General features: G+C 41.2%; 1 protein-coding gene across 6 annotated transcripts in view; it reads right to left on the minus strand.

Annotated features, from left to right (window-relative positions):
• Positions 1-5,131: 5,131 nt before the first annotated feature.
• rhobtb4 (Rho related BTB domain containing 4) overlaps positions 5,132-24,905 on the minus strand; it is a 36,137-nt gene continuing 16,363 nt past the window's right edge. For all 6 annotated transcript variants that reach the window (XM_040019517.1, XM_040019522.1, XM_040019520.1 and 3 more), the window contains 10 exons: positions 19,767-19,968; positions 19,471-19,574; positions 15,719-15,904; positions 14,514-15,333; positions 14,114-14,333; positions 13,027-13,145; positions 8,471-8,621; positions 8,094-8,182; positions 7,836-7,941; positions 5,132-7,316 (listed from right to left, as the gene is read on the minus strand). In XM_040019517.1, coding sequence (XP_039875451.1) covers positions 7,138-7,316; positions 7,836-7,941; positions 8,094-8,182; positions 8,471-8,621; positions 13,027-13,145; positions 14,114-14,333; positions 14,514-15,333; positions 15,719-15,904; positions 19,471-19,574; positions 19,767-19,958 — 2,166 coding nt within the window. In that variant the 5' untranslated portion in view covers positions 19,959-19,968 and the 3' untranslated portion in view covers positions 5,132-7,137. The remainder of the gene's footprint in view (positions 7,317-7,835; positions 7,942-8,093; positions 8,183-8,470; positions 8,622-13,026; positions 13,146-14,113; positions 14,334-14,513; positions 15,334-15,718; positions 15,905-19,470; positions 19,575-19,766; positions 19,969-24,905) is intronic.

Raw genomic sequence — 24,905 nt, forward strand, 5'->3', positions numbered from 1 at the left:
GTTTTAAAAGGCTGTGATTGTGACTTACACGCAGTCACGCAAGCACAGATCAGGAGTGCAAATGGACGTGGAAATTTCGCTCCCTGCAATCACCGCGTCCTCTTGTCACGAAAGTTAAAGATCATCAGCCAAATCGCTAAACGCGTTTCTGTGGCAGCCTCGAGTTTCTGTGGCTTACTGTGATCCCTAACCAGACGTTATTAAAAACCTCAGCTCGCATCATCTTGATCTTGATGATGGTTGTTTAGGGGTCCGCTTAATGACAACTGCTGATTCAGTCTTTCTTTCATAGAACACTTTAAAGACACAAAATTGGATGTTGGACAGAATTTAGGATATTTATTGGACTAAATTTAGCTGTTTTATCATATAGGCCTTGCTTCAGATAGAGCTGGGATCAGCCGACACATGGAAGATTGTGCCAGAAACTCCAGACAGCAGCCACATCTTTTTTTCTTGATTATAAAGTTTACGGCTCATTCGAGACACAAAACAATTTTATTGCTTTTCGGTTGAACTTCTTTTTAACACATACCTGTTTCTTTTCGAGGTGTTAAACCTGTGCTTTTATTTCTTTCCACTAGGTGGCACATGTGTGCACCAAACTGACGTTCAAACAAAGCCAAAGATAATATAGAAAAGGTGAGAGAACGGCTTAAGGTTTGTTTTGTTTTGCTTTTTCAAATGTAATAATGCAAAATTCCTAGAATTTACTCTACTGGTCATGTATCTATATCATAGCGCATTGGTTTTAAAATACAGGCAGGAAAGGTCTGAACACTTGGAAACAGAATAGGTACTGGAACTCTGCTTCCTCAAAATAAAGCTTTACAGTGGGAACATCACATCACAGAAAAGCGGATAACCGTGTTACTCCAGCCCCAGCACTATTTATGTATTTAATAATACACTGGGCATCAGATTAGTTAATACTATGAGCACTATGACGTATTCCTCCTTGAAACCGATGATTGCAATAATTTTTAAAAAGAAAAAAAGGTAATCAAAAAATAATAAATTTTAAAAAAACTTTAATTCAAAATGGCCATCAGTTTGTTTTCGAATGATATGTTGTTTTTTTTTATCACTCATTCTCATTTGAGGACAGCTCTCACTGTTTAAATAAAGGCTTCAGTTATAGTGGTACCAGCCAGTTTATTTTTACTTTGTTGGTTCGGAGCTGAACCTCCATTTGCGGCATAGATTCAAAAAGTGTTGGAAACACGCAAACTGTTTGTGTGCAGCTTGTCGCGCTGTGTGTCTGCTAGCTGAAGGTCCAGCTGCTGTCCTGAATGTCATAGCAGAAACTGAAACTCACACCAGGCAACATTTTTATACACTGCTATTGTCCAGTTTTAGTGCGCAGGTGCAAACTGTAGCAGCTCTTAGCTGAAAGGATTGGCACTGGGTGTGGGCTTCTGCTGCCATAGCCCATCATATGTTTTGTGTTCAGAGATGCTCTTCTGTGTAACTTGGTTATAATTAGTGGTAATTTCAAAAATTACACTTTCCTTCCTATCAGTTCAAAGCAGCCTGTCCATTGTCCTCTGACTTCTGACATAAAGAGTTATGGGTGACAAATTTGTTTTTACCTAGAGAACTGCCACTGACTGGATATTTTCTCTTTCTGGGACGATTCTCTGAAGATGTGTTTTTTTTATTTGGGAAAATCCCAATACACTATCTCTCTGTCAGTCTTGTTATTACAGACTCTTAATAGAAAAGAAATCCTCTTTATGTTGGAAATCCACCGAGGAGCTTTATCATGAGAACAAACAAACTAAAAAAAAGAAAGACCCACAATGACGTCCTTTCCAGGAAACAGCAAAAGATTAATCGTTTTAATAAAATTCATGTCAAACATTAAAATACTGAAATGGCAAAAAAGAAAAAAAAAAAACCTTTTCTCTACATTTCTTTTTGAATTTATTTTTTATACAAATCACAGTGGTTCAAAAATATTACAAAATTTTCATTTCAAAACATTTTTTGCAAAAGCAGCAAAACATTCTGATTGTTGTAAAAAAAATTTGAAAGCCCTTAATAGTTTGTGAGTGTGGTGTGCTCTTTCTTTTGCCTTTTATTGTAATAAACACAATAACGTACGCAGTACATGTTATTAAGTCGTTTGAGTCGATGGAAACAAAAGTGCATAACAATACTATACAGTATATATGATCCACAAGTTACAGTATAGACCAGGGGGTTAATCACACCATGTCTCTCTATATGAACACCTCTCTTTTCTTATACATGAATCTAATGAAGAGATACAGTGTGATGAGTAGTTAGAAGATGACAGGTTATGTCCAGCTGGGACGTGTATTAAATTTACAACACTTTATTGTACTTTGGAGAGTACCTACCTTCATTAAAGCATAATGCAGAATAATATAGATGTCACAGCTAACATCTGCCTTCAATCCAATCAATCATTCACAGATGCAGTTCCCCAAATAAAAGGATACTGAAATAGTGGAAGCAATAGAGTGCACTACAGAATTTGTCTTAAAGACAAAGATTAAGTAGAGAAATGGAAAATTAAATGATATTTTGATTTGGATCAATAAAAACTGGTGTGTATATATATATATATATATATGGACAGCATACTCATCAGACACATAATAGTCGGCTACATAATAAAATGTGCAGGCACCTGAAAAGGAAACGTTACTCTAAATTGCTGGTTTGCTGGGTTTCTTGGTTTATTTATGTCATCTGCTGTGTAGCTTTTGATGACGTCACTTAGAGAACTTGAAAAGCTCTGTATGTAATCACTGGAAGAAATGACTCCAATAGACTGTAACTACTTTTTGCCTGAATAATGACATTAAAGAAACATAGGCCACTCCACATAAGCTCTAAGATGCTGTATATCAACCTACATTTATTTCTGCGTTCACATGTGTGTTACTTCTTGGCTTAACTGACTTTAATTTGTGCCCGGGAGGCTGTAAGTGCTGTGCCGTCAGCCTGAACAGAGCTAAAAGAGTGAAAATTCACTAAAGGCACAGGAGGAGAGAGACACCAGACACCAAAAACAACAACAACAACAACAACAACAACAACAAAACCCCAATCCCCCCCCCAAAAAAGTGTTCTCTCCATCACCAGGTGTTACATTAAAATAGGGAGATCAGGTCTGCAAGGAGGGAAGAACTGCTCCATCTCAAATAGCAGAGGAAAATGTGACAGTAAATACACTGTGATCAAGATAGATAGAGAGATCACGACAATACAAAGGAACTCTACCGCCAGTGTGACAACACATAACTTTTGCCTGTAGGAGTCAGTGTTGGGCAAATGTTGAGCTAAATAAAATGAACAAAGCTTAGAGTTTTGGCTCTCCATCACTCCCTCTCTCAACTGCCTCTGGCCTGATGCTCCCTTTCTCGATGCCCTGTCACCCCAAATTAGCTTTCAAATATAATTACTGCTATCAATATTAGTGTTTTTTATGATTTCTATTTTATACATTTCCCACAACCCTGTCAACCTTCAGCGTTGTGATCCACAAACAGAGTGACAACAACAAAAATTAAGAAACTGCTGTATATGTAACATATATCTAACTGCTGAAACATGCATCATGCCTTATACAATTCCTCTGTCATTACATGCAAACTAAATCCAAACATTATTCTTGGCTTTCAGCCGTTTAGCATCATATTCTTACACTGGATTATAAATCCTTGATTTCAACTGCTCTCTTTCTTTTTTTCAAGATTAAAGAAAAAAAAATGACAGAAACAAGCTTCATTAAGTTTAGTAACTACAGTAACAGCACACATGGAGAGCTGTAACACTGCACCACAGGAACAGATCCTCTGCATTATTTTATCACGCTAACCTGTGTAGTGTATCATTTAGAGCTGGATGCTACCTTCAGCTGTGCAGAGCTAATTTAGCCAAAAGGGCATGTGCATAAAGCCACATAGCGAGGAAAAGAGCTACTGTGGAGTTCAATGCGTACAAGACCTTAAAGAAGCTGAAGAAGTTGTGTCGTCCATCTCGTCACTGAGATGTGGAGGATTTGAAAGACTTGAGTGGAAAAGTCATGCTACAATCTTCAGGTTTACAAACAATCTTACACAAGGATCAATCCATGCTAAGTGCAGAAAAAAGAGGTATAGTATAGACACACGAAAAAGTGCATTCCAACTCAAATGTCATTGTAATGACAAGGGTAGGCCAGAAATTAACTTCACTCCAAAAGTGGTTGCACCCTCCCAGCGCACAGGCCAGCCAGCGCTAATTAATAAAAAGCTTTGCTTTCTCAAAAACAGTGGTTTGGAAGTTATAATGCAATTGGTGTTGTTGCTACCACTCAGTCATCTGGTCAGTGGAAAAAAAACGTAACCATGACGTGAGTCCCGATTGAGAGAAAACACCTTACTCTAAGGCCAGCATATTCTACTATACTAAAAAAACATTTAAAAGGCCATTTGTCTGCATGAAGTAAACAGAAGGCCAAAGGATTTTGCACAGGCAATCATCTTAAAAATCCTTCAATAAGAATAATAGCTGAAGATGCATGAAGGATCACCACAGAAAATTTTACAGTTATGACCATGGCCATTGTCTACAGTGTCCTTCATGTCGCTGACTGCAGAACCAGTCTGCAGCTTTAAACTAAGAAGCTGCTAAAATCCCACTTTAGTTTCCAGTTTTGTCCATCTATAAGGCACCTGGACCAAGATAGGCTTAATGGGGACATACTAACCATTAACACCATTAAGACAAAAAGATTCTATGAGAAACTTAAAAGAGACCTTGTAAGTTAATCAAAAACAGTCTTTCCTCTTCTTCAGGTCTCTTTTCTAAGTTCTCAAAGCCATGCATTGGGATATTTTTTAACTATCTATGAATTTATTCAGGATATGTGTAATCCTGACTGAAATATGCTCACTTTCACTCTTTCTGGAGATGAAACAGCTCAGTTTGCACTTGAGTCTCATGAGGCCCTACCCAACTTCTACTTCAGGAGCTGACAATGACTTTGCACGGTAGAACAGACCAGATGTCTCACACAATCTATCTAGTGCCTGGGTAAAGCTGAGGGGCGCAAACCCACAAATAGAACAACGTGCTAATAGAAATTCATCAACACATCTTTTTTCTTTTTTTCCCCCTCCACAATCAGTACGAAAGCCTGACAAAATTAGCACCCTCAACAGGAAAATCAGATTTGCTCTCATACGCAGCAATATACTGAAAAGTTTCTTGAAACAACGATCACGCCTCCGAATTCAATCTTGATTAACGAAGCAACGTAGATCACGTTGTTTTTGAATCAGAAAGCAGCAAAAAAAAGGTTTGTAACTGCTGTGGGTTAAATCAGACAAACCACACAATCTAAATATCAATGACCTATTATGACCTCTTACAGACTGTTAGTAAAGGAAGAAGAAACAATAAGGGTTAAAATGCTCCTATGTCAAAATTTAAAACCCCTCCTTAAATTTCTCCATTCTCTTTGCAGGTAAACACAAAAAAATACACAGGTTCTTGAGTGTGTTCTTCCGAACACCGTCTTACTGTGTCTTCAGCACCATTTTCAGATTGAGCAACAGAAACGGAAGGCAATGTTCAGAAGTGACGGTTTTTCTCCTAACACCACAGATTAGAAACACCACCCATCCAAAGGATTCAAATATTTTTCTGCCTTCTTCTTCTCCTACAATCACTTTCACTTCTCTCTTACATCCCTTCTTCCTGAAAAATAAAAATAAAAAAGAAAGAAAGGCAGGAAGGAGGCAGAAATAAATTGAAGAAGAAGAATCACAGCTTTGGTATTAATAAATCTGGTGATATATAGTTGTTGTTTTGTTATAAATGCACTAATAACACTGCAGGTGCTGAAGTTTTTTTTTTTTTTTTAACACTGCAAGGATTGAAGTTATACTGGCAATCTCATCAAATGAAAGTATAGTGCAGAAGACACAGGCCTAAAATCCATTAGTGTGAAAGATAGTGTCAGGGCCCTGAGCAGTGCTGCCCCTAGTGGTGTAGGGGTATAAAGGCAGGCTGGCTGAGGTGCTTCAGTGTAACATAGTGGTCGTGGACGTTACAAGCGCAGTTGTTTAATACTGAATCCATCATTCCTCCATGGCGGAGGTATCAAGTAAGGCTGGCCCTCTTTGCCCCTATCATTGCTGTGGTCATTCGAGGGTTTCGAGCTTTTTGTTTAGTTTTTGTTGTTTTTTTGTGGCTCGGTGTGCGCAGCAAAGGATTGGGAAGTGCACGGGTGGGTGATAAACACCAAGAACCACCACTTCGGGATCACCGAAGGCTATGATCAATCCTCTTGACAGGAGCATTTTAACGTACTAATTGTTTTAGAGTTCCCCCTTGCCAGCAAACCTCGGCTCTAGATTTACAATCACATCTCGTGTGGTTGTGACGGCAATCATCAGCTTCCTGGAAGTAGTATGCGCCATTTCACCTGATAAAAGTTTCCTAGAAGGCGCCGAACATTAAAAAAAACAACAAAAAAAACAATGTTGGAATAATAATTACATTGTCAGTGTCAATTCCTGGGAATACAGTGCTGGTTTTTTTAAGGGGGTGGAAAATGGGCATAGGTCTGTGTGTGCACGCTAACAGTCTGTATAGAAGTGAAGGCAGAGGTAAGCTCCCCCAAGAGAAGCCGCAGTGGTCAATGTGTAATAGTCATTAAGGTCAATGTGAAGGATGGAGACTGAGAGAAATAGAGAGCCCTTGCTCCCAGTCCAATCACTCACGCGGCTTAGACACTGTGAGTGCTGGTGGAGGGACCGAGCTCTTCTGGAGGGACAAAAGGGGCTGCACTGCAACCTCAGGCCATTATCAAACAGGGTGTTTGGGAAGCACTCAACTTGGAAGCATCATTCAATCACAATATACCGCACACATACAATCACACCTCAATGCACATACCCATGAGTTGAATCCACACGTGTCACACAGGATAGCAAAATGCATTTGTGTGGTCACCCACACTTATAAAGAGGCACATACATTCCCCCAAACATGCTGACATCCAGGCATATTAGCTCTGAGGGTCATTTATCCACTAATAGAGGGGTTCGGGGTAATTCTCCTCTATATGTGTGGAGGTGGATGGGGAGGTGTAACTTTCCAGGTTGGGGCGCTTTAAGAGACATGTGGAGAGGAGGATGGATGCCTCCAGAAACACCAGCCCCTTTTGGTGTGTTGCTTGCGCAAGATCTCTTCTTCACGTTCACGTTCCTTCTGGGAGCGCAGGTAGCGATCCTCTTCTTTCAGGAACCACACGGGTGGCCAGCGCTGCTTCTCAAAGTGCCTCTGGTTTTCTGCAGAGAGCAGAGCAAAAAAAAAAAAAAGGCATGAAAAGAAAAAGTCACTGCAGAAAAAAAGCAACATGAAAACTCTCTGTGTCATTTCAAGATGTGCGCTGATGGAGTTAAAGAGTGGTCGAGATCACCTTTTCTGAATAAACGGACATTGTTTCATTTAATTGGTTTCATTTATTCAGTACGGAAATAACACAAAACTTTGGTTTGGCATTCAAATCCTTTTAAAAAGAAATGATTTTAATTGTGATAACTGACTGAAAACGTTTTCTTCGTCAAAAAAACAGTAGGTATGCAGCCTCAGCGCTTATCCAGACAAAAAAATATTTCAGCCCTCCCACTCCAACCAAATGTTTGTGATGATCAAGTCACACTGTGTTACAGTCCATTAGCAGTGTGTTTAACCCAGAAAAAGTACATTCTTGTAGCACTGCAAAGCAAAATAAGGTCCCTACTTTTTTCACTGAGAGAAAAGCTACGTGTCTAAAAGGGATTTGAGGGAGGCAGTTTATTCTTTACCTGGAGACATGGCCTTCATATCTTTGGGAAACTTGCGGCAGATGCTGTTATAATTAGTACAGATGTGATGGAGACACCAAGCTGATAGCTGCTTTGCGTTGTGGAACTGCAAAAAGAGAAGCAGAGAAGAAATGAGGAGTTACAGAGCTGAAAAAAAAATAGCATCACTATAAAAATATGGATTCCCCCTTTAGCGAAAATGAAAGTAATTCAGCATCATTAATGAATTATAAATAATTTGTTATTTAAAGGACAGACCTGTGCAAGTTCAAGGTAAGCCAACACCTGCCCATCAATGTCAATTCCTTTCACTGCCAGTCGAAGAAGCTCATCCACAGCGTGCTGCTCTGAAAATGCATAAAAATGGAAACAATCACGTCAGTATTTCCCATTTGCATGCAGCACTTGCACATGGATATCTTTTCTCCCAGTCCTAAATTCTTAGTCTTTAAATCTGCTCTAGATGCAAACAGAAGGCTATACGTAAAAATGTTACAGAGTCACTGATAAAAGGAGCAAAGTGCAAGTGATAAAACACTATCGAACGCACGTTCTGCCACATGTAGTGAGAACATGATATTTAAATGAGAGGACGTTCCTTCCTGATCTCTCAATATGACAGAAAGGATCCCTACCGGTGAGGGCGACGAGACGTGGCAAACAGAGACGGTTGGCCAGAACGATTAGTTCCATGGGCTCCAGACCAGGACAAGGCGTCAGGAGGCCACAGTACAGGAACTCCAGCACACCTCGCATACAGGCTGTACTGGTGTTAGGGATGGAGACCTGGAAATTTATCATATAAAGGGTAAACCGATCAAAAACAAGACATGAGATATAAAAAATGCATTGCAGACATTCATTTTCATTAGATATATCCCAGCGGTCCCCAACCCCGGTACCGGTCCGTGAGTCGTTTGGTACCGGGCCGCGAGAGCTGAGGCTCAGGTGTGAAATGTATGGTTTTCAGGGTTTTTATCGGTTTTCAGCGTTATTTTGTTATCGTTTTTATCGTTAACTCGGTTTTCCTGGGTCTTTTCACGTGTGTTATGAATAAATCTTCTTTTTTTCGGTACCGGTATTAGTTTTATTTTGTTGTATTTATCCGCGACACCTTAAAGGCCGGTCTGTGAAAATATTGTCGGGCATAAACCGGTCCGTGGTGCAAAAAAGGTTGGGGGCCGCTGATATATCCTCACATGAGTGGTCCTTATGTCAAAAAACACTGCATATTTGTATGTGTCTTCTGAACTTACAATTTTTGTGTTACGACAAAAAAACATGTTGGCAAATTCTGACATGTGGATTGTAATGTTTAGTAAAGGGTAAGGTTTCAGTAATACCAATGAAAGCAGCGCTGTAGGTATCTGGAGGTAAAGGGCAGAGGACATACTGTTCGCATTCCCTTTGATCTTGGCTCAGATGAGGGCTCTATCTGGCTCGTGATGTAAGCAATAGGGCTAAATCCAGATAAACCCCACATACATACAACCGTGCAATGTGGTGCACAGGGACAACACAAACCTAGCCTCAATGTGCAGACTAAGACACTGACACAGATGAGACAGACTGTGGCAGCGTTCGTCAAAGAGATATACTATGTAGTTCATCTCATTTAGCCACACTCTGTTCTAATGATAAAATAATCTATGACATTTTATCTACTAACTGTTATCAACAAGTTAAGCTAATAATGAGAAAAAATAGCACTCCAGATTCTCACACTTAAAAAGCAGCCAAAAAAACAAGATACTGACAAGATACTCCATATCCCAACTATAAACTAATTAGTTTATAGTTGGGATATGGAGTCTTTTTCTTAAGCTAATTCTTAAGTAAAATGTTCAGCCATATTGACACTGACGCTGCCATAACATCACTTAGACCTGACCATGCTCCTCCTCCACCACTTTTCGGTGGTAAACAAACACATAAAAGCAAAACATCTTAATTGCTGCAAGGTTATAACCAAATCCACAAACTAGATGACCATCTAAGCCTGGGAAGGACAGGAGGAAGGATTATGAGAGTGATAACCTGACCTCTTCAGGAGCACTCTGCCTCAGTGTACCCACTGAGGCACTCACCACCCTTCACTCCTATAGCCAATTAGGAGAATGTCAGCTTAGTGTGACCTGTCGTTATGATAAAAAAAAGACACAACGTAGAGCTATGGGTGGCCTCACAGCTGGATCAGGAAGAATTAATAGATGGACAAAGTCACAGGTTCCGAAAATGTATGAGTACGATCTGTCGGCTCTACTCTTGCCATCATAACTGTTCATTTGTAAGTTTAGTGAAATTTGCAATTACTTGCAAAGCTGCAATGACTAAAAATAAAAGTGCAAATGACACATTCAGGCATAATTTCAACCCTACTCTTCCTGTTATATACAAAAAGGTAGTCAGGAAAAAACAGCGTGCAGCATAACCATCACCATAAATGTGACAGAAAAGGGTTAAAAGGGAGACATTTTCTTTTCTTACAGTTAAAAAAAAAAGAAGTCTATGCTGGCATTTTCTCTTTTTAAATGAGTATGACAGAGCTGCAGAGGCTCTCACACTTGATAGACTAGTCTTTTCTCAACATGTAATACTCCACCAGGATACACACTCCCAGGGTGAACACAAAACCACAGACACACACCTAGTAAGTAATCCATGGGTGTACCATGACACAATCAGCGGTCTATCCACAGACACAGCAAACCACAAGAGGTGTCTTTTGACTTGTGCCTTTTGAACAGTACACAATAGAGAAAATTACACCCAGATCACCTTTGAATTCACAAAGAAAAGAAAATCCTTAATGTATGAAATCATTGTACCAATGTTATACTAAAACCAATGCCACAAAAAGTGATGGGGATTTTAAGCACATTTTTTTGTGAGACTCAACTTAATGCTGCTCTGCACAAGTCAAGAATAGCTGTGCAATCGCAGTGCAGCATGAACACCGAAATGTGTGAGCACAAAAATACAGAGAGGGAAGTGTGCCATGGGCATAAAAATAGAGAAACACATCTCTAATCACATGATGCTCTCCCACTTAGAGTTAGGGATTATTAATTTATATATATTTCACAAATATATAAAATACTTACTTCAAACTAATGTGATGGTAACATGATAAGGCTGTTTATTAGCAATGTATTGCCTGTATAAAATTTATCTAGTAGATGCTAATAAATGTACATTGTGCATTACCTAAGTTTGAAATCAAAAGTAGCTTTTGGATAACGATAATGTATTATCACCAGATTAATCAGATTCTTTCTTGTCATATTCAGATTTTTAAATTCATTTTTATAAAAATATCACATCATGTTAATACGTATGTCAAATGTGCTCAACGTTCAGGACGACGTGACTAAAGCTAGATCATCTGCTGTTTCAGGGTTGAGCAGTTGTATTGTGTCATGCTCTTAAAGTTCTGCTTCTATTTAAAGACCAGTGTTTGGGGTTTTTAATAGTGTGGTTTAGCATTCACTTCATATGCGCAGCTCACAGGAAGTAAGACACATTAGAACATGGTAACTTATGGTCTTGTAGCAAATTTGAAAGAAGCAACTTTAAAAGTCAGCAAGCAAAGCAAGAAGTGCACCATCCTGGTGAGATAAACAACAGCTTACAAATTAGGAGTAAAAAAAACAAAACATGTATTTAAGATAAAGCAAATCAGCAAGCAAATAAAATAAAATAAAATAAAATAAAATAAAATAAAACAAAACAGCTGTTCATAAACAAAATTGCTGACAGCATCATTGTCCGGTCAGGCTTTGAATCTTTGTGTCCAGACCACCTGTCCTCTACGTGCTGCCAGCCTCATGCCATTAACATGAACTGTTTAGTGTAACCATAGACACCAGCAGCCAACCACCAGCAGCAAACACTGCGTCCCCTCACTGATCCCGATGTCCTGTTTTCACTAGTGAAAACAATAGCTGCAATGGTTGTTTTTGCACACAGACTCATGTGGTGTGTTCCAGAAAGAAATCCCATCCATCTGCATGTGCAAACAACAAAAAAAGCAATGCTTTTCTTGACCACAGCTTTATCTTTACCAATTGCTTCAGTTCCAGAAAACTTCCAGAACTTCCAGGGGATTGGGTAACCTAAACCTGCTGACCTTGAGAGTAACCATACCCAGTGGGATCTGGTTCAGCAACACTGTCCGAGGAGTATCAACTCAATGACAGCCTTTAACTTCCTCTCTGGTTATGTCAGACACATCCTGCACCCAGTAACCTCCTGAAGCTAAACCTCGGGTGATTGCATAAGAAGTCTGACTAAATTTTACTACCCAGAAAAATTTTATGAGAATTTCCCTGGGGCTCACATAACCAGAGAGGAAGTTAAAGGCTGTCATTGAGTTGATAGAAGATGAGAAGAGTTAGTGCAAAATGTGAGCCTTCAACCTATTGACACAACACGATACGCTGTGGTTTGCGTCAAACCACAAAAAACAGGAAGTCAGACTCAAAAAGTTCACGTCTGTGTCTTTGTATGACTGCATATTTGTTTTTATGTATACAGGCTATAGACATAAATAGCCAGCTCTAATATAATCAGTGCAAATCATTACATTTTATGGCAAATAATAATGCTTGTATATGAGTTAGGATAAGCCAAGCAGTACTCATGTGCAGGAAATTTGTGTATACGGAGGTGCGGACGTGTGAATTATTATGTAGGTCAATTCTCATGAGCCGTACAGAGTTTCAACCACAACTACAAGTAAGTAAAAGGTTTGTAGGGCAATCTGATAGCATGGCTAAGATAGCATAATAAAGCTGGTTTTCAAAAGTTTCTAAAAAATAAAAGAAAAAGAAATATCTAATATAGCTCAAGTGTTCTTTGCATCTCTTTTCTAGAGAGCTTATCCAATTAAAGGTTGTTGGATCATACCTGCTACAAATGGGCTTTGGTACACACGTAAATACCCTGTTATTATAAACATAAATTATTTAATATTAGTCATGCTATTAGCCATAAACTGGCATTTACAACATTTCTAATCAATTTCATCTAAAAGGTTTTGGAACATTTCAAAGTGGCCTTAAAAACATTTCTTGCTAGTTGTGAGTTACTACTGGGAATTTAGCAGGATTTAGGACACGGACACTCGATCCCTTCTCAAAACTTAAAGGTAACTCCATCCTCGACTTTTTCCCACTTTGTCTGAGCTCACCTCCTCAATGTAACTTTCCATGAAAGAGCCACGGAACATGGCCGCCATCCAGTCGCAGCTGGAGATAAGCAGGGGCTTGTGGCCTGGGAGACAACCATCATCCAGTCGGAACACCACATCTAAAACCGGGGCGGAAAAGAGCGTTCATCTCGTGGTATGCCACAGAAGCCCAAGCTACAGAGGGGGAAAGACGGACAAGGCAGACGCCCAGACACACACAAAGACACACGCAGACAGACAGGAGGCCAGACAGACACACACAAAGACACAGGTAGACAGACAGAGAGATAAATTGACAGGGGGACAGAACAGCTTTTGACATAGAGTAAGGGAAGGAGAGTAGATGCAAGGATCACAGAGAAAAATCCTGTGCAAACAAGAGCTTTGATAGAGGAAATGTTTAAGTGACATGAAAATACACTAGCTTCTCCACTCCGGTTCTTAACGTGCCACATGTTAAACTACACCTGTCTTTAATTGAACATTTAATAAGTCATGGGACCATTTCTGCAATTTTTAGATTATTGAAAACTTAGATCCACTAATGTTAATAACGAACATGACACAAACAGTATAGAAAGTAATGAAATTGAGCAAGGGTTTTTTTTTTGTCAGAAATGTCAGATGTTCACCATTAGCTGGAAACACTGTGGCAACATGCATACACAACAGCTCAGGAGGGAGGGATGACGACAACACAACACAAATACAGGATACACATAACACCGAACACAAAAGAATGTGAAGCAACGGTCAGTCATCAAAATGTTTTGACTGTGATTTTAAAAAACATATGAATGCATTTTGCATAGCAAGTACTACATGGAAAGGGAATGACCAAATGTAACACAGGGTGTACATTTTCGGAGAGTGAAAGAGAGTGCTGTTTCCTGTCTTCGTCACATGGTCTCCTCAACAACCTCTCGTAACCCTCATTCACTTCTCTTCCCCACACAGACACACGTATACCCAAACACAGACAGACACAAAAACACATACTGACGCATATATGGAAAGCATATACAGTACAAAAAGACCAGTGTTACTGAAAGCATCAAGCCAGTGAGTGGATGGCATTGTGGTTTACCAGCAAACGTCCCCTTATTGAGACACTCCTTGATGCGGTTGGCTCTGCGGACGTGGAAGGCCTTGGTGATCTCCTGGTTCATGAAGCTTTCTCTGTTCAAAACATTGGCCACCATCATTCGCAGGTCAAACACCTCAAGTAGCTCCGCGATGGTGGCAACCTGCATCAGATCTCCTCGACCCTCATCCAAACTGCCGGTGTATAGGTACTGAAGCACGGCCTAGAACAAAAACCAAGCAGAGAGGTCAAATATACAGAGCTTTGGAAAGATGCAATCTTTGTTTGTTTCTTTGCTTCTTTTGACTATCTAACGCTTTAGACTAAAATAATGGTGCAGAATATCTCACATATTCCGATCAATAAAATTATTTTCTCAATAACAGTGTTTTAACTTCATCACCTTGAATGGCTCCTCCTGTATAAGTGCATCCATGGCTACCACAGTCATGAGTCGTGGGTGTCCAGTCACGGGATCATCTATGTGCTCCAAACAAACACTCAAGAACCCCCTTCCCCATCCTGAAAGTGCTCGCCCGGTCCCTAGTGCTCCCAGGGAGTACTGGGCTCGAGAAGGAAGTGCATTATCACTCTGGGAAGTCCTCAAAGAGCCCTGCTGGCGCAGCTGGGGTTGATTCAGGCCTCTCACTCCTCCGTCAACCCCATCTTTATCAATATCTAGGCTCTTAGTACGTCCAGCTTGCTCCTTGGCTCCTCTCCGGCTCTGCTCGTCTTCCTCCCCGCTCTCCGATTTTTCCTTGCTCTCCTGTTCCTCCCCCCATGGCCCGGTACATGATCCACCGAGATCAAGGGTGAAGAGGTCATAGAACTTGGAGCAGGATGTAGCCAGATAGACTTTGTGTGCAAAAACTCGAGTAGTGCCACCTTGCAGAAGGAAAAGAACATCCGCACACAGTGGCTGACAGAAAAGGGAGTCGGGGCCCTCGCCGTCTGTTAGAGGCGGGTCTGGGATGCCCACTATGGGGCGTGGTGGCCGAGGAGGCAGGAATGGCGCCTGGAGGAGGGGCCTCTGGACCTTCTTCAGGTGCGACTTCCAGAACTGCAGATGTCGACGGGAGATAAGGGCAGCACGGATTGCATTGTCAAAAACATCTTTGACACCGAACTGGGCAACGATGCTGGTCTCATAGTAAGGAATACCAAGTTCTTTTGCCACCTCGTGGCCTCTCTCTGGAGGAAGGATATCTGTAGGTTTGATGGGTCTGTGAGTGAGAAAGACATAACAATCATAATGATGACAGCAGTCAGATAAAGAACTGCAAGCAATATAATTAGGTGCACAAAACAATGCTATAAGAAAGCTGTATTCATCTCAGTGCTAGTTTTAAGAACAGCTAACATGATGTCACTGATGATATCATTGCAAGCCAATCTTTTTCAAAAGAGCAGAAAATTGACCGTTTTAACCGTTTTAACTTTTCTTCACAACACAAAGCAAAAACGCATTAAAATTGCCTCATTTATGGTGATTTAGTTCCTGCTGCTGATTAACCAGGCATGCACATCACATGCACATCTCACTGAAGCCACAGGGTCAAGGTTCCCTCTAAACCCGTCTGTTAATGCCTAATGTAAAATGCAACTCACTTGGCTAGCGGTCGGCGCGCACGGTTAACAGCATCCAGGTCGGCGTAGCGCAGATCCAGCTGGCAACCAACCAGGATGATGGGCGTCCGGGGACAGAAGTGCTTGATCTCCGGGAACCACATGGTGCGGACGTGGCGCAGGGAATTGGGATTAGCCAGAGAGAAGCAAAGCACCACTACATCAGACCTAAAAGGGTGGAGAGAGCAGGGGTGAAAAGAATATCAGTGATGTCTCAAAAGGCAGAAAGAGAGGAGGGCTGATTTGTTATGTCATGAGCAGAAGATGCCAGTCATCAGAAGACATGTGGTCTTTGATGGCATCAAGGAGACAGAGATAAAAAAAAAAGGGAAATGAAAAGGATCGGTGCTGATTCAACGGACGTCTTGTCAAGTTTATGCTTAAAACATACATGTGTGGATGAAGCTTTTTTGAGCTGCTGCAAGGCACTGCAGGAGCATGGACGGTGCCAGTGAGAAAGCTGGGGTCAGAAGACGTGTGCGCGCGGGTGGGTCTGTGTGTCTGTGATTCTGGGCCTCTGGGCTGCTGATTTGTCTGGCCTGCCCCTCTCTCTCTCTCCCTCTCTCCCGCTCTCTCTTACGTAAATCTCCATAAGCCCTTCAAGGCTACATGGACCACAAAGAGAAAGCTAAGAATAGATCAAAATACACACACACACACACACACACACACACACACAGACACACACACACATGCATACATGGAATTTCATTTTCTCCTTTTCTGATGTGTTTGAGCAGGCAGACGGCAGCACTTACAGCTGTTCTCCAGAGTTGAAATTTCTGTGACATGTTGGTGCAGGCATTTCTCTTTCTAGGTAATGTTTGACTGAGCTTCGTGCCAGCGGGATGGATCATTTAGTGCCTGTGCAATGCTGATGAGGCAAAAATGCTCAATTGCTAAATGATCTGCTCCTCACAACAGCGCAACAACACAGGACTTCTGATCCCAGCAGCACAAGACTACTAAAGACTTATGTAATTTGTGCACTAGATTAAGCATCGCTGATAACTTGAAGATAATTAAATATACATATGTTCCAGTTTTTGTCAGGCACACATTGTTCATCAGACAGTGGGAGAAAAGCCCATTAATGAACCCAAGAGGATCATTAAATGCCACTTAAACTTGTCTATTTCCTTTGGCAAAATACCTTTGCTCCAGAAAATATGACCCACTTTAATGAGCACACAAAGGCAGCACTGTAAGAAATCAAAATATACTCTGACTACTTGACTAAAACGTGAAAATCTTTTAACAGGAAGCATCCTTGAAGAAGAGGGACAAACAGCTTAACAACTTATTTGGAAGTAACACACAAAGGCAGCTAACCTGACGTCCCCTCTTCTTTAAAGGAAATGAAACCGAACTGCACTAAATCAACTGTGACATTTTCGGCAGTGCAGACACGGGTTCCATAGTCCTCTTTACTTTCACTACATAATCTCTGTAAAGCTTCTACTGGCAAGGATGTAATATACAATACTGAAGTATTACATCACTGCTCATGCTCTCTCTCTCTCATACACACACACAGGAACTCCCATTTGCACTTTGCACAAGGATCATTGCCACGGCTTAGGCTATTTGAGGTCATGTTATGTGTACATGCATCGGATCTCGTGGTTTGTTTGTATGTTTTTCCATTTAAGATCTAGGTCTTGCTGCGTGGTCAACTTTACTAAAGCAAGTGGCACCATATAAATGCAAACTGTAAAGTCTTTTTAATTCGTTCATAACAAGTTGTAGTGTCTTCATTAATGCTGTTGCTGGACTGACAGGCAATCCTATTAACACTACAAACATAATGTAGATTATGTAACTAATCTAGAATATAAAAATTGTCAGTACATAATGGCTTATGATACATTCAAATATAAATGCATAAAAATGTGTTTTCTTTTTGGACACGTGATATATGGACCACACAGGTCATCCTTTATATGGAATATATTTTTCTCCTATCTGCATTTTGTGAAGACCTGCCCCAGTCTGCCTCTAAATGTACAAACAAAGTGGATTTGTATCACACTGGAAAATCATGCTGGAAGTGCTTCAATCTTTAACTTTTTGTTTTTTTAAATTTCTGAATCTCTGCTGAATGAAAAACTTTTTAACTTGACCTATTTTCACTCTGTGTTTATTTTCCCAAACTGAGTGTTCCTCTTCTAACAAGCCATGTGACAATCTGGGTATCATTTGACAATGTGATGTTTTGAGTTTTGATATCAACAAAAGGCTGGGTTAGGAGGTAGCAAAGTGTCAAGGGCACCACGGAGCCTTATGATGTAAATTCGGTTAAGGTAATGAGAGAGGAGGGGGAGGTGAGGTGAATCAGAGGAGCCTGAGGACAGGATGGAGAATAAAGCGCGGCTCAGATGAATGGAATGGGAGAGAACGAGGATGAGTGGGAGGGGAGCCAGTGACACCGGGCACGGGAAAAACAGCTGAGCTGGCGTTGTGTTTTTATCAGCTGACTGCAGGCTGACAAAGCATACAGGGCATGCAGACAGACACATGCACACACGCACGCACGCACGCACGCACCAAAACATATACAAATAGAGGCATATCAATGTGCACATGTACAGACACTTTGGCCTAATTTGTATCATAGCAGCAAAACAAGAACAAAATGAACAAATGAACTACATGCTACTTGACAATAAACACACCTCAATAAACACCTCTCACTCAAACACACCTGACACAGGGACAAGGTGACCTGATACACAAAGTGCATACACCAGCCTAATCAGTGTGATCCCAGTGCTTTTTTTAAATTAAATTACACTAAATTGCAAAACAGATCTAAAACAAATTCACATTTTCTGGCTTTTTCTTATTTAATGGTTCAGGTTTTAAAGCGTAAACCATCTGAATCTGGCCTGAGACATTCTAAAATAAGACAACTCGCCAAAGAATATCTTAAGGAAACTTTATTTTAACAAAACGAAGGCTAATGACCGCAATGACTCGGCACTTCTGTTTAACTTACCTTACGTATGACTGAGGGAGGGATCTGGGTTTGTTTGCTTTTCTTAAGGATCTTTTTTAAGGATCCACCCATTGTTGGTAAAACATACAGCGGAGTGCAATATAGAGTACAGTAGCCTTTTTAAGCATGGTTAAAATGTATCCTTTTTTTTTTTATTGTTCAGTTTGATGTCGCTGGCCAACTTTTGCTCGGTGTGAATCGAATTTCTATCTGCTGAATTTTGCTTTGGCAATAAGTACTTTTGCATTTCATGCCAATGAAGCAGCTTTGATAGAGGCACGGGAAATAAGAGGATATAGCGATGATCCAATCACGTCTGAGGGAGGAGGGATGTAACAGCTTGAGAGCAGAGTTCAACTAAAAAAGCATGGCAGCTGGATTACACAAAAAGCAACTTTTGGGTGAGGGAAAGTTACACTGACATGTTTCTGTGGGTGTAATAGATTGGTTGCATTCTGCTGAAGAAGCCAACAATGAATTTGGTGATATGTTAGCCCACGTAAATTGTGTTAATGCCTTACAAACTACACAGCCAACACAAAGCAATTTCTTGGCAGCGCCAATTAAAATGGGAAACTAGAACAACACGCTTTAAGATAGTTAACCTTGTGGTCAGCCAACAAATGGTGTTACTGGGTCAGTAACGAAGTTGGGGAAAGCGGATAGCTTCAAACTGTGTTTGTGTGTATGTGTGTGCGTGTGTGTGTGGATTTTTTCACTGAGTGTATCTGCTCACCTGCCATAGGCAAAACGTCTGTCTTTGTGATGATCCCCGAAAGTGTCCCATAACCTCAGGGACACACTGACTTCATCCACTACATCACGAGATCTCTCTAACACCTGCAACACAGACAAATATTTCTAAGTGGCCTGCACAACATTTTCAGTGTTGATAATCTTTACTTACTTTTTATACATATGTGTAACTACTATAGCCTGTGTTTCGGTCTCTGTACAATGCCCAGAACTGTACCCAAGTCTGTCTATGCAGCTCTTTCTGAACTGTGTTTGACTCTGTGTGCATGTACCCACCTCCTGGCATACACGGTACTGGTCGATGGCCCAGACGGTTGGCACGTGGGTGGCAAGCAGCTGATACTGTGTGAGGGTGGCATTGCAGGCCCGGGCACAGATTAGCCTGGTCTTGCCTACTGCATTATCCCCTACCACCACACATTTAATGGTTTCCACATTGGGCCGCTCATAGTCTGTGTCTATATCCATGGAGAGGGCCCTGGAAAACACGAGAGAAGAGAGAATCAAAATGAGAAGTGGTTAATTCAACAGTCATGAAAAACAAAAATAAAACAGCATTTGATAAAGAACCACAGGAAGAATGACACTGCATTTTGACACTGACAACAACAGGCATCAGGCACAGTAGCCGCTAACTGTCGCCCAGCCTAGGGGAGCTTTGTTAAGGATCTAAGCCCCCATAGCTGTGCTGCCCAGTGTATTCAGGCTTCTGCCAAACCCCTCAACAGAACACATGGTTCACAGGCTGAGCAAAAGAAGGACCACAGAGCTATTTCTGTAACAGCACAGAGAGAGAAACAGAGAGAAGGGGGAGGAGGTGGATGGACAGAGGAAGAAGAACGAGACTTCCCTGGAGTTTACTGTTCTTTTCTCCCCCTTTCTGCTCCTCTTTTGAATCACTCAGAGCATTTTCATTTTAGAGAAAACATAATGCGAGATGATGAAATCTAAGTTGGCTGTGCAAAAAAAAAGGGGAAGTATAAACCCCCAGACCTTTCTAATGAGCATTTTTGGTCTTTCATGCATCATCATTCGTCTTCTCTTGTCGTGGCAGCCATGTATGACCACCTGTCACCTCTGTGCTTAACCTTGGTGCAAAACGGAAGTACTGCACAGGTCAGCTGACTTCCTCTTTTAAAACCAAACATCACTCTGAAAAGCTTACCAAAATCCCCTTTCCATAAACTGCTTACAAACATTTCTGACATGTCAACACACATGTTAATACCCATTTTAAAACTTTCCTGGAGAAATCTGTGCTATTACAAAACCGACACCACTGCCACCCCACACCACAGATGCAGTTCAGTCTGTAGCCAGCTAATCAGTCCATTCGGGGTTGTGACTTATTCAAAACCCAAACCAAGGCCCCCGTAAATAGAGCATCTGAAACATTTATAAAGGCTCTGGTTTGTTGTTCCAATGACGTGGATGCCAGTGCAACACTTCAGTCCAGCAGTGACAGACACCAGCAGCTAAAAATGGCATCTATTCATCAGACACATGAGCCATGTGTGCGCCCTGCTATTCAGCCATGAACTGCTCTCAGTGTAGCCATACACCTTCACTTCATCTATATCACCGTTGCTTTATTTCCCTCGAGACCTAAGACATCGATTATCCTTTGTCAACAACAACAAAAAAGGCTTGACGTTTTCCAATTTCCTGTCAGAGGGGGGTCCCGTTTACGTCAGCCAGGAAGTACAGAACAGAGATTCTTTTGTTTACCTGAGCTGTCAAAGAAGCAGCTTCCTGAACCCTCCATGTGGATTTATGACTTTCAGAGTTAAAAATATCCTTTTCCCTTGCCACCTTAGCTGTCACACCTTCAGACGCACGTACAACAGGTAGAGGAGAGAGATAGAGAAAGCAATAAAAAGATAGCGCAACCTGGCAGTTACCTAACAGCTTTTTGGCTAATGGTGATGGCAGCAGGCTTCTTAGTGCTGTTTTTAGACAACTAAACAAGGATAAAGGGCCAACTGTGAATCCTGACTTATTACAAGTGGTTGTCAGCATTATGTGCCAAAGGACATTTGAATTGAGTGTACCAAAAATGGCGGTGACAAACGGGGGATCCAGACGTGATGTACAGTACTGTTAAATCCTCTCTGTTTCCAATGAAACAGTGGATAGCCAGAAAAGAATGGCAAGATAGAAAAAGCCAGGGAGGGGATTATTAGTATTAGAGAGAACGAGAGGCACTGTCAGCCCAGCATTAGAACCAGAAATTAATGCTACAGGGATCAAAAGGATGGGACCGGCAATAACCAAGGCTTTTCAGAAGAACAAATCACAAATTTTCCTGCTGATGCTTTGATATGTGTGAATATGTGTGATTCCGTAAAAAAGGAAAGAAAGTTAAATACAAGGGAGATATCAGAGTACGGTGTTAAATCCTTTACTACTGGCCTGCAGGACTATTTAAGTCAGTGTGTGTGTGTGCATGAGAGAGTGCGTGCATGTGCATGCACGCACTGATATAACCAGAAGGCAGCGTTGGTGGTGGCGTGGACAGTTTCTCAGGGGGATCAACAGTACCTGACTCCCAGATATCATCCTCCATCTGAGGATCTTCACCGAGGCCCCAAGCGAGTTCGGTCATGTGTTGGTTAACAAGTGTAACACAACTGTCTACTCATACATCACTGCGCTTGGCAGATACACACCTGCTCACAGGTTTATATTTAAACCTCCTAAGCGTTCCTAGACTCCAACAATTATTTTTAATTGCATGACTGGAGGATGAACAGAAGCCAGAGACTATGGAAGCAGGAGACTTGTGCAGCTCAGAGGAGCGGAAAGTGTAGCTGTAGAGCTCAGGTTTCATTTTTAGCCAGTGAACTATAGTGAACTGTACACAGATGTCTAGACTTCATCTGCTGGCCAGTGTGATTTTTCCATGTTAGCTAGCAAAGGTGTCTAGAAGGACAAAGACAGTTTGCAATGTAAAACAATGAGACAATGAGTCACTGTTTTATTTTTTCGCTACGTGTGCATGTTTTTCTGACACTTTTAAGGACATATTGATATTGCGTAGGCATCAGCAGACTGATAGAAACACTGTGACAGGGACTCAAATGCCCACTCAACACACAAACATGACCCTTCTAGTTAATTCTGGAATGTCATGGATTTAGTCAGCGCGTGCACGCGTGCATGTGTGCAAGCCTGCATGCATGCCCAAAGAGACAAGGAAACTCATGCATAATGTGTGTCTTTGTATAGCTTTTCTTTAAGGCCACACAGCCCTTAAAGGAGAAATGAAAGAAGATAAACACATCTTGTCATCTTCCTGTTTAGTTTATCTGTACACAAACTCACTGGCTTTTTTCCAAATCCTTCTATTTATCCTTTTGTCTGTGTGGGTTATTTGTTTTATTCCAGCTGTACCCTTTCTAGCATACTTTTGGACCAGCTGACAAAGTCCCTCACTTTATTTCCACTCTGCATTTATTCCCTAAATATAATGCTCCAGTTCACATTTCTTCCATCCTTCAGTTCACTCATTGTCTTCTAGTAACCTTTCTCCATCTCCCTTGTCTCCTCCCACTTTTTCTCCCAACGGTACACTTTCCTCCACCCTTTTTTTTCAGCAGTGATCTATCATTCTATGACCTTTTTGGATGCAAGTCAAGGAGCAGTATTAATCAAATATACACCCTGCCCCCCCCCCTCCCCAGATTCTCTGTTATGTAACACCTATAGTGATCCACTGGCAGCAACCAGTTATCCCAAAACCTTAACACTCCACCCCCCATCTGCCTCTTCTTCCTTGGGGCTAGAATTCATCCCGATGCCAGCGTTGAAGCCGGCTGCCACTGTGCTCTCTTCAACCACTCATGCAAAAAAAAAAAAAGAAGTGAAAAAAGAGTGACCCCAAAAACCACCCATTTAATGCATGGGTCAACACTTGGCCACTCACACAGAGCTATGGGGCTTACACTATCACAGGCTTGGCTGCATACACAAAGTGCTCGTGTGTAATTGTCTGCAGAAACTATTTAAACATGTGCAACCATGTAAGCTTCCTTTTAATAACAGTTTTTTTTGTCAAAAGTTTGCTCTCTTGCAAGAAAAAAATGCTTACTCATTCATTCTTGTGTATGCGTTTTAGGTTTGTGCACTTGTGCATCTGTGTGTGTGAGTTACAATTGTGTGTTTTGTGGGTGTTTGAGACACTGACAGCCACAGGCACAGCTGCCATAGACTGGTTACATAACCTGGTCTGTAGCCTCTGCTAGGCTCCCAGGATGGCTGACAGTAGACCTCAGACTCACTCACAAACTCGCAGAGTCATGCATACACACATGCATGCCTGCACGTACTGTCTTACCCTTTGCAGATGGTACTGGTATTAATGCACGACCCACGGCAGGCGATGCTATGTATGCATCTAGCCTAATGATTTAAAGGCTGTTTGGGAGCCAGCCGCACGCCAGCTTAGTTGAAAAAGCCTCGCTCCTCTCTCTCTCTCTGCTGCAGTAAAGCTTTTTAAACACAGACAGGCCAACCCTTGTGTCTCTGAGTTCTCCTATTCATCCCTGCCAGTCTTCCTTCTACTCTTCTCCATCTATACTTCCCACCACTTCTTTCCTCTCTCATCTATCTTGCTGTCCTTCTTGCTCGTTTTCTTCCAATTTCTAGTTCACACCCTTGTACCTTTCAGTATCCACTCCATATACAGGACACTTTTACATACAGTCTCTCCAAGCATGTCTGTCATTCACGTCTCTCTCATCTCTCATGCTTCGTCACCCATTCTCACAATTTTCTTTTTAAGACTATTCTGATTGAACAAACAGGTAAGCTGGCGATTTAATTGTCATTTTCCACTGATCTTCAAAGTGCCATCTGATGGCTTTGACTTTTAATTGCATAAAGAATCCAAACACCACATACAAAATACACTTGTTATTAGCATAAATCTATTACCTTATCATTGCATACAACTGCATACTGTTTATCTTTACCCGGCTCATTTGAGACTGATATTTCAAATAAATTGAAACATGACACGTTGTCTTTTTTGTACATGGTTTGTTTTTCTTGAAAAAAAAACTCACAATGTGATTGTGATTTTTCTATGCACCTGAGACAAAGCAAGTACTGTAACTTTAAAACCAAGGACTTGGTGACCTAGATATTACTACAACTTTACTGATGTAGAGATGGATTAGGTTTGTCTGGGAGAAAATAGTCCAGGCCATTCCTGTGGGAATGCAACTGTGGTTTAAAACGTGATGTAAAGCAGGGGCTCTCAAACTTTTTTGTGGCTAGTGACCCAACCCCAGCTCTCATGAATCATATGCTTAGGACTCTTTGCCATCTTTGAATTCTAAAACCTTTCAACTTAATACTTATGGTGCAAGTCATTTGACGTGTCACAATCATATTAAGAGTTTCTATTGACCC

Source organism: Simochromis diagramma, unplaced genomic scaffold, assembly GCF_900408965.1.
Source record: "Simochromis diagramma unplaced genomic scaffold, fSimDia1.1 OVJJ01000822.1, whole genome shotgun sequence".
NCBI lineage: Eukaryota > Metazoa > Chordata > Actinopteri > Cichliformes > Cichlidae > Simochromis > Simochromis diagramma.